This window comes from Castor canadensis, chromosome 11, assembly GCF_047511655.1.
Source record: "Castor canadensis chromosome 11, mCasCan1.hap1v2, whole genome shotgun sequence".
Lineage (NCBI taxonomy): Eukaryota > Metazoa > Chordata > Mammalia > Rodentia > Castoridae > Castor > Castor canadensis.
Window position 1 is genome coordinate 133163782 of NC_133396.1, and position 12261 is coordinate 133176042.

General features: G+C 35.3%; 1 protein-coding gene across 4 annotated transcripts in view; it reads right to left on the bottom strand.

Moving 5' to 3' along the window:
* Positions 1 to 12261, bottom strand: part of Nek7 (NIMA related kinase 7) — a 134413-nt gene that overhangs the window by 40664 nt on the left and 81488 nt on the right. For all 4 annotated transcript variants that reach the window (XM_074048699.1, XM_020183447.2, XM_020183446.2 and 1 more), the window contains 2 exons: positions 7613 to 7675; positions 5600 to 5710 (listed from right to left, as the gene is read on the bottom strand). In XM_074048699.1, coding sequence (XP_073904800.1) covers positions 5600 to 5710; positions 7613 to 7675 — 174 coding nt within the window. The remainder of the gene's footprint in view (positions 1 to 5599; positions 5711 to 7612; positions 7676 to 12261) is intronic.

Here is a 12261-nt window from a genome sequence, read left to right on the forward strand (position 1 = left end):
TCAACAAAAAAACTGAGATGCTAAATACAACAGAGTCTTCTCTTTACTTGTCTATAGCTACCAGAATTGTTGCTTGTGGCATTTACATCATTTGTAAGGGTAGCTTGAGATCAGAATTGTCTTTGAATGTAAGGAACAATGAGCTCCTTGAAAATTATCTTCTAATTTTTCCTAAGTAAACAGTTTGAAATTTATAAATAACCTTTTACTGACACGGACAAAACTACATAATGATCATTAAGGTATATAGTTTTCAACTTACGAAAATCCGTATGTTTTATCCTTTTTCACTATCAAAGTACATAAGCAAAGAAAATCCAAGTGATGTTTCATATGTAATATTGCTCTTAAAAATAATTCTGAGGCTGGTAGAGTGCCTGCTTAGCAAGCCAACAACCCTGAGTTTAAACCCCAGTATGACCCAAAAAGAAAAAAACTCTGTACAGCACACCTATATACATAACCATATACAATAAACACATTTATATAGTAATACATAGAGTCGTGCATGTACTATGTACCGGTACCTCCTAAGAACATGTATGTATATTTATAATGTTCGGTTCTATATATTTCTTTCAGACAGTACACTAACTAGTACCCTGCAGACTTCAGAATAATTCTACAGTGAAATATAAACAGTTGACAATCTAACACAAAGGACTCAAGTAAAAGAACAGGTTGCATCTGAGATCACTGGCCCTTCTCAGTTTCTGACATGGGCTAAACACTTTAGCCAGAGGCTGAAGTAGGAAGTGCAAGTATCTTGTTAAACAGTAAATCAGAGCCATCAAAAATAGATGGCTCTATTGGGAAGTCTTTGCTGCTTTAAGGAGCCAAAAGCCCAGAGTATAAAAGATATTTCAGTGCTTCACTCCTAATACAACATTAAATCTGAGTAAGTACAATAAGTATATGTCTTCAATGTAAAACACATGATGAACCAACTAGGTAAATAAGATCTAAAAGTTCATGTTGTAAGTTATAATGTTATCTCCAAAACATGGATGATAGTCTAGTTAATTTATCAGTCTGTATTAAGCAGAATTTTAAAATGTTATCTCACTCTCCAAAATTCCCAAATCCTGATATATAATTCTTTCCTCTTGAGCAAGAGTTGGGCATGTGAATACTGCTAAATATTAATCCCCAGATTGCATTGTATTAGAGCAGAAAGGATTTTAAAGGTAATAAAGCTTCCAGTTCAGGTGACTTCGAGTTCATCAAAGGGCATTATCCTGGGCGGGCCTGGCCTAATCAGATGAGCCCTTCCAATTTAGTGATTTGAAATCAGAAACTCTCCAGCTGGCCTTAAGGGAATGTGATGCTAGACTATGGAGAGGGCCATGTGACAGGGAATTAGTATGGTTCCTGGTTGGCAACCAGGAAGATAGCAAAAACTTTAATCCTACACAACTACAAGCAACAGCCAGTGATCATGGGAAAGGACCCTGGACGTCAGAAAGCTCACAACCTTGGCTTTGTTTTTCTAAGACCTTGAGCAGAGAGTCCAGAGGTTCATTTCTGGAATACAGACCAGAAGCTGTACTTCCTCTTATACCCCAATTAAGCCAAAGACTTGAGAGAATGAAATACATTTCTGTGATACTCAATGATTTACAATGTTACTCACTATAAAGAAATGAATCATTTTCTTTACAATTCAAGTATTTATTGCTGTTCTAAGTCACTGTCCTGTTCCTGCATAAAAGAAGTTCCTATGATTTTTTTCTTAGTATAGTCTCTTCTATAAAGAATTGATTAAAGAACTAATAAGGGTGTTTGGGAAACAATTTTTGAGTTTCTTAGTCCCTTCCCCACTCCAAAAGGATCCTCTTGAATCAAACATTGCCGTTTCTCCTATCAGTACACCCTTTGCTGTCTTAGCAACTTTGCATGAGACCAGAGTGTAAAGCAGTAGGAAACTGCCACAAACAACCACACGTCACCTAGGTACAAGAACTAATTTTTACACATGCATTCATCACATACTTACTAGGTTCCTCCTATCAGCCAATAATTTCCTTAGAAAGTGAGCAGAGCCTGGTGAGCTGAGCAGACATGGTCCCTGTCCTCAAGAGAACTTTAAGTCTGTCTAATGGGAAATACGAACATCAAAAAGGTAATCACACAAATAACTACAGGGTTACATTACTTACTGCTATGAAAGAAGGGTTCTCCAAAGACAATTATGCCAAAAACCACTGTGGGTCAAAGGAAAAGGCTTGACGAAGTAGTATCTAAGTGAAGCCCTCAAGGATAAATAGACATAAACTAGACCAAGAATGTAGAGGACCATCCCAGGTAGAAAGAATTGCATACATGAGTACCTCAAAGAAAGAAAAGTAAGATATAGTCAAGGTACTAAAAGGTCCATGTGCCAGAGAAAAGGGTGAAGTAGGAGCCAGCACTGTTGAGGCACCAGGGATGTGTGAATATGCAGAACAGATGGAGTTTCCTCCCTCGGGGAGGCTCTTCTGTAACACGCAATTTGGTAAATCTTTTCAAATATTTTAATCTGTACCCTCGTTGGGGAACTCTATAGGAATTTGATTGAAATCAGAGGTTTTTCTTTTTCCTTTTTTCTGTCACACCTCCCCCTTAAAGACTGATGGAGAAATAGAGTTGAGGAGTAGGTGTTGGATATTGGGAAATGGTTTTAAAAGTTCTAACTCTGAAGGTGAGAGGTGTTTTATTTCACACTGTACAGAGAGTCTGGAAATGGTACTGGGTGGAGAAATCTGAACACTTATAAGAAACAATAAACAGAACTTGGTGAGACTGAAAATGGGAGGTAAGAGAAAGAGAAATGTCAAAAAACAGTCTCGGTTTTCAGCATACACAACTATATAGACTACAGCCAGCCTGAGTTAGGGAAGTGGGCGGGGGGAGCAAGATTGTAAGGAAGATCATGAGTTTGTTTACAGACATATTGAGCTATGTGGATTCAAAATTTAAGAGAGCTACAAGGTAAAGATAAAAAAACGGGAGTCAACAAGTCTAATTGAATCCACAGGCATGAATGAGATCACCTACAAAGTAGGTACAAAACACAACAAATAAAAGCCAGAATCAAAACTTAAAACGTCATCATTAAAGTCAGGAAGAAGTTAGTTAAGAAGAATGAGAATCTCCAGAATGGAAAGATGAAAACCAAGGTACTATGGTACTCAATGAGCCAGTGGAAGAGTGTTTTAGGAAGAGAATGAAAAGCAGAGTCAAATAATTGAGAGATCAAACAGTAACTCTGCTGTCCTGAGTCTGTCTAACTGATCAGAAAGACCTACTCTCTTTCCCATCATACTACTTTATAAGTAATTTAGAAACTCTCACACATAAAGGTTCAGGAAAAGAATCTTATAGTAGTATTACTCATTTGTTAATTTTAAATTTCTTATTTGATAGAATCTTTTCCTAAAATACCGCATTTGTGCATTTGCATTTCTTTTTAAAATTATGACTAATTTATATTATTCTATAATTTGCAGAGATTTTTTTGATGGATGGTTATTTGAACTAGTAGTAGTAAGTCCCTAAAACAGAAAAATCACATAACTGATTAAAAGTGATCCACTCTACTTATGGGACTTTAAACATAGTCAGCTTATAGAATTGCACCTGACAATAACATTACCTGTTTATGTAGCACTTTTATAATTTAGAAAGCTCTCGTAAATGATCTTCAATTTACAGATGAGAAAATTATGACTGAGAGAATTTAAGTAACATGAAAGTTACAGTAACTGATATTGAATCTCCCACTCAAGAACAAAGTTTTTTAACAACTGAATATCTTAATCAGAATGTTTATAATGAAACACAAATTGTATGTACATCAACATTTTTTTCTGGGGAGAAAATCAAGTTAGTTCATCTAATTTTCAAAGGAGTCATGTTATATAAACCTTTTTAAGGGCCCAAAGGAAAACACATGGGTTTTTATTGAAGGAAAACCTAATTGTAAAAATATCAATTCTGTTTACTAGTAATAATACTTATGTTCTCAAAGTGTCAAGTTTAATACACAGAATCCTTGTGAAGATTAAGTAAGTAAGATATGTAAAGCAAAATGTTTTTGGAACTCTCTTTACTATTGTTAAGACCCAGACATACACAAAAATAGTACTTTAACCCACAACATGCAACAACCTACCTAGGAAGCTAACATTTTACAATGAACAACTCAGGAAGCAAGCCTGCCATAAGGGAGACTTCCAAGAAGCCAGATTGCTATCTCCTCTGACAATCCAGAAAGCTAAATAATAACTTCAGTAACAATTGGGCCAAAATGGACAAGTCTTGATTATAACTGATAGCTCCCTTCATTTTCTCCCTAGTTTCAACTAGGACCAACGAGAGAAAGCCAAGTTGTACTCCTAATCAACCACATAACATAGAATGCCCTCTATATCCACCGTAGAGTACCCACAACTTCTCATAAGTCTATCTGTAGCTTTCTCAGGCCAGGAGCCTCAATCAAGGCTTAGGTGAAGCCCTCCTTTTCCCTCTAGCACAATTTCACTTCTCTGTATACCTTCAAGTCTGCCACAATTCAAGTGGCAGTAGGTGCCTCCCTTGCTTTAGCAAGCTGTGAATAAGTGGTTTTGGCTTTTTTCTTTTGGATGGTCTCATTTGTTTCCACACTGTTCAGCTTGTCTTCACAGTAATAGAAGTTTAGCCGGGCACAGGGCCAGTGAAATGAAAACTGTATGTCCTCGCCTTTCTTGCAGCTAAATATGTTCATAAGACAATATGCTGGTCAAAGGGTTGAATCTGAAATGTTGTGTGGCAAGCAATTCAGGAGCAGCTTCAGGATATAGCCAGCAGATACTCTTTATCTCCTCAGGGCTAGGAAGACTTGGTGAGCTGGAAATAGCCTTGCTCCCTGAGATAAGATTTGAAAGATCTCAGCCACCATATTAGCCCCAGACATTTATGTGACAGAAGGTGTAATTGTAATAATAATAATAGTTACCATTTACATAGCCTTATAATGTGTGAGGCACTATTCAAAGTTCTTAATAAACATTAACTGATTCCATCATTACAGCAACTCTACAACATATATTTTGCTAATATTATAGGCACAGAGAAGTAACTTGTCTGAAGAAGACAGTTTTTAAGTTATTGTTATTTGGGTTTTCTATTACTTGCAGTTAAATGTAAACTCAACTAATATGCTTTTAGAAAAGAAAATTACACAACTTTTCCATGGTCAAGTCAGGGGTGGATATCCATGGTCTTCTCTGATTCCCTCCCAGAAAGGGGTCAGGCTGCTCTCAATTTCTTTCTTTGATGTCCAAAGACTCAGGATCAAGGATGGTCTGCTCAGAGAATCAAGCCGCAAAACTGCAACTTTAGAAGAAAAGTCTCTGGGCCTATGTCCAAATTAATTTTGGTGAGTTCTGATATTTAATGTGACAAGTGTGAACCTGGCCAGATAAACCAGTTTCAGAGCCATAATTACTATTGCCTACTACATGCTAAGTGCTGAGCTGAGTTCTTCCATTTAAAGTGCCTAAGGGGCCTACATGCTTAACAGACAACTCTATGAGGAAAAAAACCAAACAACTTTAAGACAATTTGAAAAGGACCTTACCTTTATCATTCTGGACAGATCACCAGCATCTGCTAATTCCAAAACTATGTTTAGTTCATTATCTTCAATGAATGATGCATAATATTTAATTACATTTGGATGGTTGAGTTGCTGAGAAAAAAAAGGAATCAAAAAAAGTTTTCTTATTTTAAATTCCAAAGAATCATTTGCAATTTTTTAACATAGGAATAATTTTACCATATTTCGTTTTTAAATTACAGAAGTCTCTATATGACTGTATATTTTTCTGAAATCTAATGAATTTTGAAAATAGTAAAAGGAAAACTACATATGAATTATTTTATTTGAACATTATTAAAAATTTTAATTAGGCACTTTAAAATGCCTGCTATGCTCAGCAGACATATAAATAGATGCAATAAACAAATAGTAAAATCAAGTCAGCAACTGCTGAAAAATTATATCCTTCAAAATGAGAACTGTAACTTACAACCATTCCATGGTAACTAAAGTATCTCTTTTTACTCCTGCTTTGAAGTTAGGACTAGTCCTAGTATAATTCTAGCTGGAGAGCATGGACACACGTATGCACAGACACATACATCCTTCGAAAAAACTAATATCTACTGTGCTATATCTAAATATTGCTTTTATACCAAATAATATAAATAATACAGAACTATGTAGGTTGATTCATAAGAGCATCCCTAAGAAAAATTTTATACCTTGTGGAACTAAGGAAGGAAGGAAAGAAGGGAGGGAGGGAGGGAGGGAGGGAGGGAGGGAGGGGAGAGGAGGGGAGGGTGGGAGGAGGGGGAAAGGGAGGAGCAGAAAACAGGGAGGGAGGAGGAGGGAGGGAGGAGGAGGAAGGAAGGGAGGGAGGAGGGAAGAGGAGGGAAGGGGAAAGGGGGAAGGGGGAAGGGAGGAAGGAAGGAGGATCAGGAAAAGGGGAAGAAAGGAAATCATTTATCACATTTGTGTGATTTCTTGTTTCCACTTAAAAGTTTTTCTTCTGTATTTTCTATAGTAGTATGTTATCTCTATAACACAAGTTTATATAGATGTAAACTAGTTCCTTCAGTGTCTACAAATAACTACAACTGCCGGTGCCTTAAACCTATAATCCTAGCTAGTGGGGGCGGAGGTGAAGATTGGGAGGATAGTGGTTTGAGGCCATCTAGTCAAAAAAGTTAGTGAGACCCCACCTCAACCAATGGCTGGGCATGGTGGTGCCTGCGTGTCATCCCAGCTACATGGAGATACAAAGACCGTCATCCAGGCCACACCAGGCATAAAGTGAGACGCTATCTCAAAAAAAGCCAACATTAAAAGGGCTGGTAAGGTGGCTCAAATGGTAAAGCAGTTTCTTGGCAAGCACAAGGCCCTGAGTTCAACCCCCAGTACTTCCAAATAAAAAGAAAGAACTATAACCAACAGAAGAATGGGAAAGCATCCTTTTGACCTCGCTCTTGTCTTTTTTGATAAAGCTGACTTGTTTTAGAAACTAACACAAATGGATGGTATAAAAAACAAGTCTTACCTAAAAATTAAATGTATCATATAAGCCAGAACATTTTATAAAAGAATTTCACTAGAAAACAGCATTGTAGATATAATTGAAATCTCATTCTTAAGTGGATGAAACTGAAAAGCTAAATCCTGACATACTCTTTATACCCACCCATTCTAAGTCTGCAAAAAGTTTAAAAACTATTATTTTAAAACATATGAACCATTTGGATTAGTCCACATTCTCAATATAACTCATCTTGAGATTAAAAAAAATTCTTCAGTGTTTTATGCCCATTTGTCTATTCCCTACTTTGAAAAAGCTGATTCCACCAAATATTATAATTAAATTCTTATACCTTAAATCCAAAATGTAAATACATGGTTCAATATACTTACATGCTAACTTACTTCATGTTACTTAAATCCAATGTAACATAAGATAAGTCTTAAAAAATCTGTTTACTTGTAAGTGTGATATTCTGATGTCACTTTTATCAACATGTTCAGTTATGCTAAAGTAGCCCATGGTTCATTATTTACCTTAAGGAGGTCTATTTCTTTGATGCAATCAGCACGTGCTTTGGCATCCATTAAATCAAATATCTAAAAAGAGAACCCAGAATTATTTAATATAATAATTTTATTTCAAGCTACCATGGAAATTCATTGTAAAATACTACACAAATTACATCTATATGAGAATTTTTTATTAGCATTTACTTATTGTGGAGATCCATAGGTTACAACTAAAGTTTACAGTTTTCCCTCCACAGGAAGTTGGAAGAGAAAATGGAAGAAAAGAAAAACTAGACATCCACTGTCACATCTTAAGTTTAAATGAACAAAATGGAAGTTATGATTAAGATAATGAAGTTAACAGTTAATATATATTGAACAGTTAATATACACTAAATGTATTTCATGAGCTATCTCATCTAATTCTCATTTAATCCTTATAAGGACCCATGTTACAGCTGAAGAAAAGAAGGTTTACAAAACTTAAGCGATTGACAAATGGTCATACAGTTAACTAATGGAGCAAGCAGAATATATTCTGAGTTATCCAACTAGAACCCAACCATTAATCTGTTTGAAGAGATCATTTCTAAAAGGAACAGTATCTATCAGGACAGGAATGATATCTATCACTCAAAGGGGGTGCGAATTGGTTCTTTGAAGAGAGGGGTGACAAAATTTTACTCTTAAGTATAATGCATCCATATACATTTAGTACATAAATAGGTATGTCTGTGCTATTAAAATTTCATAAGCGATACCATCTCCTTGGGAGATGGTAATGAAAATGTTGAGAAATACTTATCTATGTTAAAACCACCACAATAAGTAATACAATCAAGAGATGTTTAGTGTATCTCAAAACAAATCTCTCAAGGTTCTAAATATATGGAAAATGAAAAAGTCTAAATCTTAGATATTGAAGAAAATATCTGAATAAGTCAGTATTGCAAGGTGAATAAAACTTTAGTCATATAACAATTCAAAAAGTAGTCACATTTTGAGTCAATTATTTGAGACAGGTTTTTTTTTGCTTTAGACCCCTAATATGTAACAGGAAGGGAGGTGTATAACTTGAAAGAATCTTTCTAATTAGGGAAGGAATTGAAGAACAGTGAATGAGGCCGGTGAGTGTTGGCCTCTTTACCTGTGCTGCTTTAATCTTCACCCCAATCTTGTAAGACAGGTAGTACTGGCGTAAGAGAGAGGAGGACTGAGGCTCCCAGAGGTTAAATAATATGTTTATAATCATAAAATTAGTATGTCAGAACTGGAACTTAAAGCCAGGTTAACTCAGCTCCACAGTACGGTTCTTCCACTGGCCTGAACTGCTGTGAAGGGTAACATAAACACAGCTAACTACAACTGTGTGCAATAATAATGCATGCGTGCAAAGTGTAATATCAAAAACCGAAAGAAAGAATTCTCACATGGAAAAGGGATAATGTTAATGCTGGAAAGGAGTATAGAATTCTACCATTCTGAAATAACAGAAATTTTATGCATAAAATAAATATAGATAAGGGCATATGGATTATAATAAATGGCAACTTTTGCTGGATGTCCTCCTTAACACTTAAAGATGCACAAGGTCCTAATTTTTCCCTAATTGAAAAAAAAATCAGTGTAGTATAAAGTAGAATAGGGGCGGCCAGAGGTTAGTAAGGTGAGCTGGATAACACATAGGAGGACTGACTGTTAATGTTCTATAACACAGTAGGATGACTAGAGTTCAAAACAACCTACAACATATTTTTAATAAAGAACCACAAGAGGGATATCTGAAGATTCTCAAAACAAACAAATGATACTGTTTAAAGAGGGGAAATGGCAATTAGACTGTCCTGATCACTAAATATATTAAATTATCATACTATAACCGATAAAATGTACAATCAGTATGTGTTAGTTAAAAACATGATAAAAATCAACATGAGGATATTAAATGAAACTTAAGACAAATACAAAATCCATAAATTCACTGAGCCCTTTGCTCAGCCTCTTCCATCTGCCATACCAATGCAAGCAGTATTAAATAGTTATGCTTTTCAAATTAACATTGTGACAAAGGTTTTCATATTTCCACAGTCTTCAACTTATTTTGGTTCTCTTTCTTCTAATGAAAATGTCAAGGATTTATTTTATATTTTGCTGGTCTTAATGTGAACCAGCCAAGCACTACATACAATTAAGAACTGAAAAAAACATATAGAACCTTATCTTAGTGGTTTATAAAAAAGAAAGAGATAAACAAAATGACATTAAAGTTTCTTTCACTTGATCAAATGTTAGAACAGGAAAAGTGGATGTAGGTACATCTGCTAGAAACAGTAGCTTCTCTTTTCTCCATTGTAGTAAGTCTAACCACAGTGAACTTCAGAACAGAGCAAAATAAAACAGAAAAGAAAAGGAGGGAGGGAGGGAGGGAAGGAGGAAGGGAGAGAGGAATGAAGGAAGGAAGGGGAAGGTAAGTGATAAATCACTACCACAAAGTTCATATAAAAAGCTAGGAAGTTTTTTTTTGGCAAACATTAAGGCCCTCTATATATCAAACTTTGGTAAAATGAGGAAACAGTTCAGATATAAACACTGATCACAGGGCTTTAAAAAATGCCAGTATTGAAGACTATACATACAGTGTGATGCTACTTGGTGAAGGAAGGAAAAACCTTATACGTTAAAATTCTCTCCAAAAGTGCCAGTTTTATATGACAAAGAGATAATTAATAAGAACAGCCTGAGTACAGATAATTTTAAGTTGTTCAAGACCACACTTTCAATTATTTATATTTAGTGGCCACACTGAACACCATTTTATGACTAGGTTTTATTACAGATATAGATGAGGAGGGTTACAGTTCTTAATGATGTACTCCATCAGGTGCAGACTACTGACAGGGACACAGAAAATTAACATACAATATGAGTCATGTACAGTGGCTCACACCTGTAATTCCAGGTACTCAGGAAGAACAGATCAAGAGGATAAAGCCTGTGCAAAAAGTTAGCAGGACCCCATTCTCAACTGATAAGCTGGCTTCGGTAGCATATACCTGTCCTTCTACCTATGCAGAAGGTATAACTAGGAGGACTGTGGTCCCAGAGACCCTATTTAACCATAGCTAAATGAAAACAAAAGGGCTAAGTGTGTGCTCACCTGCCTAGCAAGTGCGAGGTCTTGAGTTCAAACTCCAAAAACAAAACAAAATCATGCAGCATGCAACTTATCAGGAGCAGCTTGTCCACTGTTATGAGAAACTCAACAAGGGTGGAGGAGTAAAGTATGGCTAGCAGGCTCTCAAATACTTAATTTATATAAGCAGGAACATGTAACGGCCTCCAGACATTTGTAAAAATTAGTATACTCAAAAGTTCTTCAGTTAAAGGAATAAGCTTTGTATTTAGTAATTTCACACAGAAAAGCATTTGTTTCCCAAATCGTCAAATGATGGGTGCCAGAAGAATGATATTGTGGCTACCTAACAACAGTAATAACCACAGTAACAGTCTTGTAAACAAAAATGTGAACTGGATGCTAGTTGTAGGTATGAGATACAGACATAGACCACTTGTGCTTAAAAATCAAAATGGCAAGAGATCACAGATTCCTGCCAAACCATGAATTCTGGTGCTATTCTCAGGAACTGTCAATCACTAGGGACTTGAGAGATCAATCTGCTGAGAAAGACAAAACTTTTATATATTTTCGATCTTGAAGGAATTCCTGGGGAAAAATCTTTTTTAAAGAGGAAGAGACTAAAATGAAGAGAAATCAAACTTGGAAATATATGTAAATCTAATCTCCCTATAATTAGTACGTGAGGGGACAATATTTAAAAACAAAGAGAGTATGAGGACAGTAAGATACATATAACAGCTTTAGGAAACTCTAACTAGATATAAAATACCAAGGTAGAGAAATGCTACATAGAAATCACAAATCTTAACTTATTAAACAAATTAATTTTGATCACAAATCAAACTTTATTTTTAACTGACTTTCCAGTATCAGAAGATAGTCTTCAGACATTGGGAGAAGTATACACTGCTGGTACATTTAAAGCAAAACCAAATTCTGAATTAAATACATTTACAAATACACCTAATGGAAATCCATGTGTCTCATCTTTTTCTCTTAGTCAGTAAGTCAAGACAGAAAATAAATTCTGAATATTTACATTAAGTCATTTCCAGACATAGATTCAAAGCTGTCTGATGATTCCATGAGCAAGAAAAGACAATACATATGCAGAAAAGGATTTTGTAAAAATAGTTTACATAAAATATGTACAAGAAGCTTTCAGAAGGCATCTTTTTCAGAACTATCAAAGTTTCTTGGGGCTTTAAAATTTATTTTATACTTGGTAAAAACGAAGTTATTAGCTGCGGTTAGGCAAGTACTGGCTGATAAATTATTGGTATTTTCTGAATCATTTAAAAAGTTTTCTCTGTCATCTTCAAATTTTGCCAAAATCACTCAAAGCTAATGAAACTCAAAAGGTTAACACAGACATTTAAATAAGAAAAATAATATTTTAAGTAAATTAACAGAAACCTGGCTAAAAGGCATGTGTTGTATTAAGAAAAACAAAAAAAATGTGAAATACAGCCAAGAAACTACTTAAAAATATGTACTAAGAGAGTTTGACCAACTTGATGTGTCTCATTTGAAA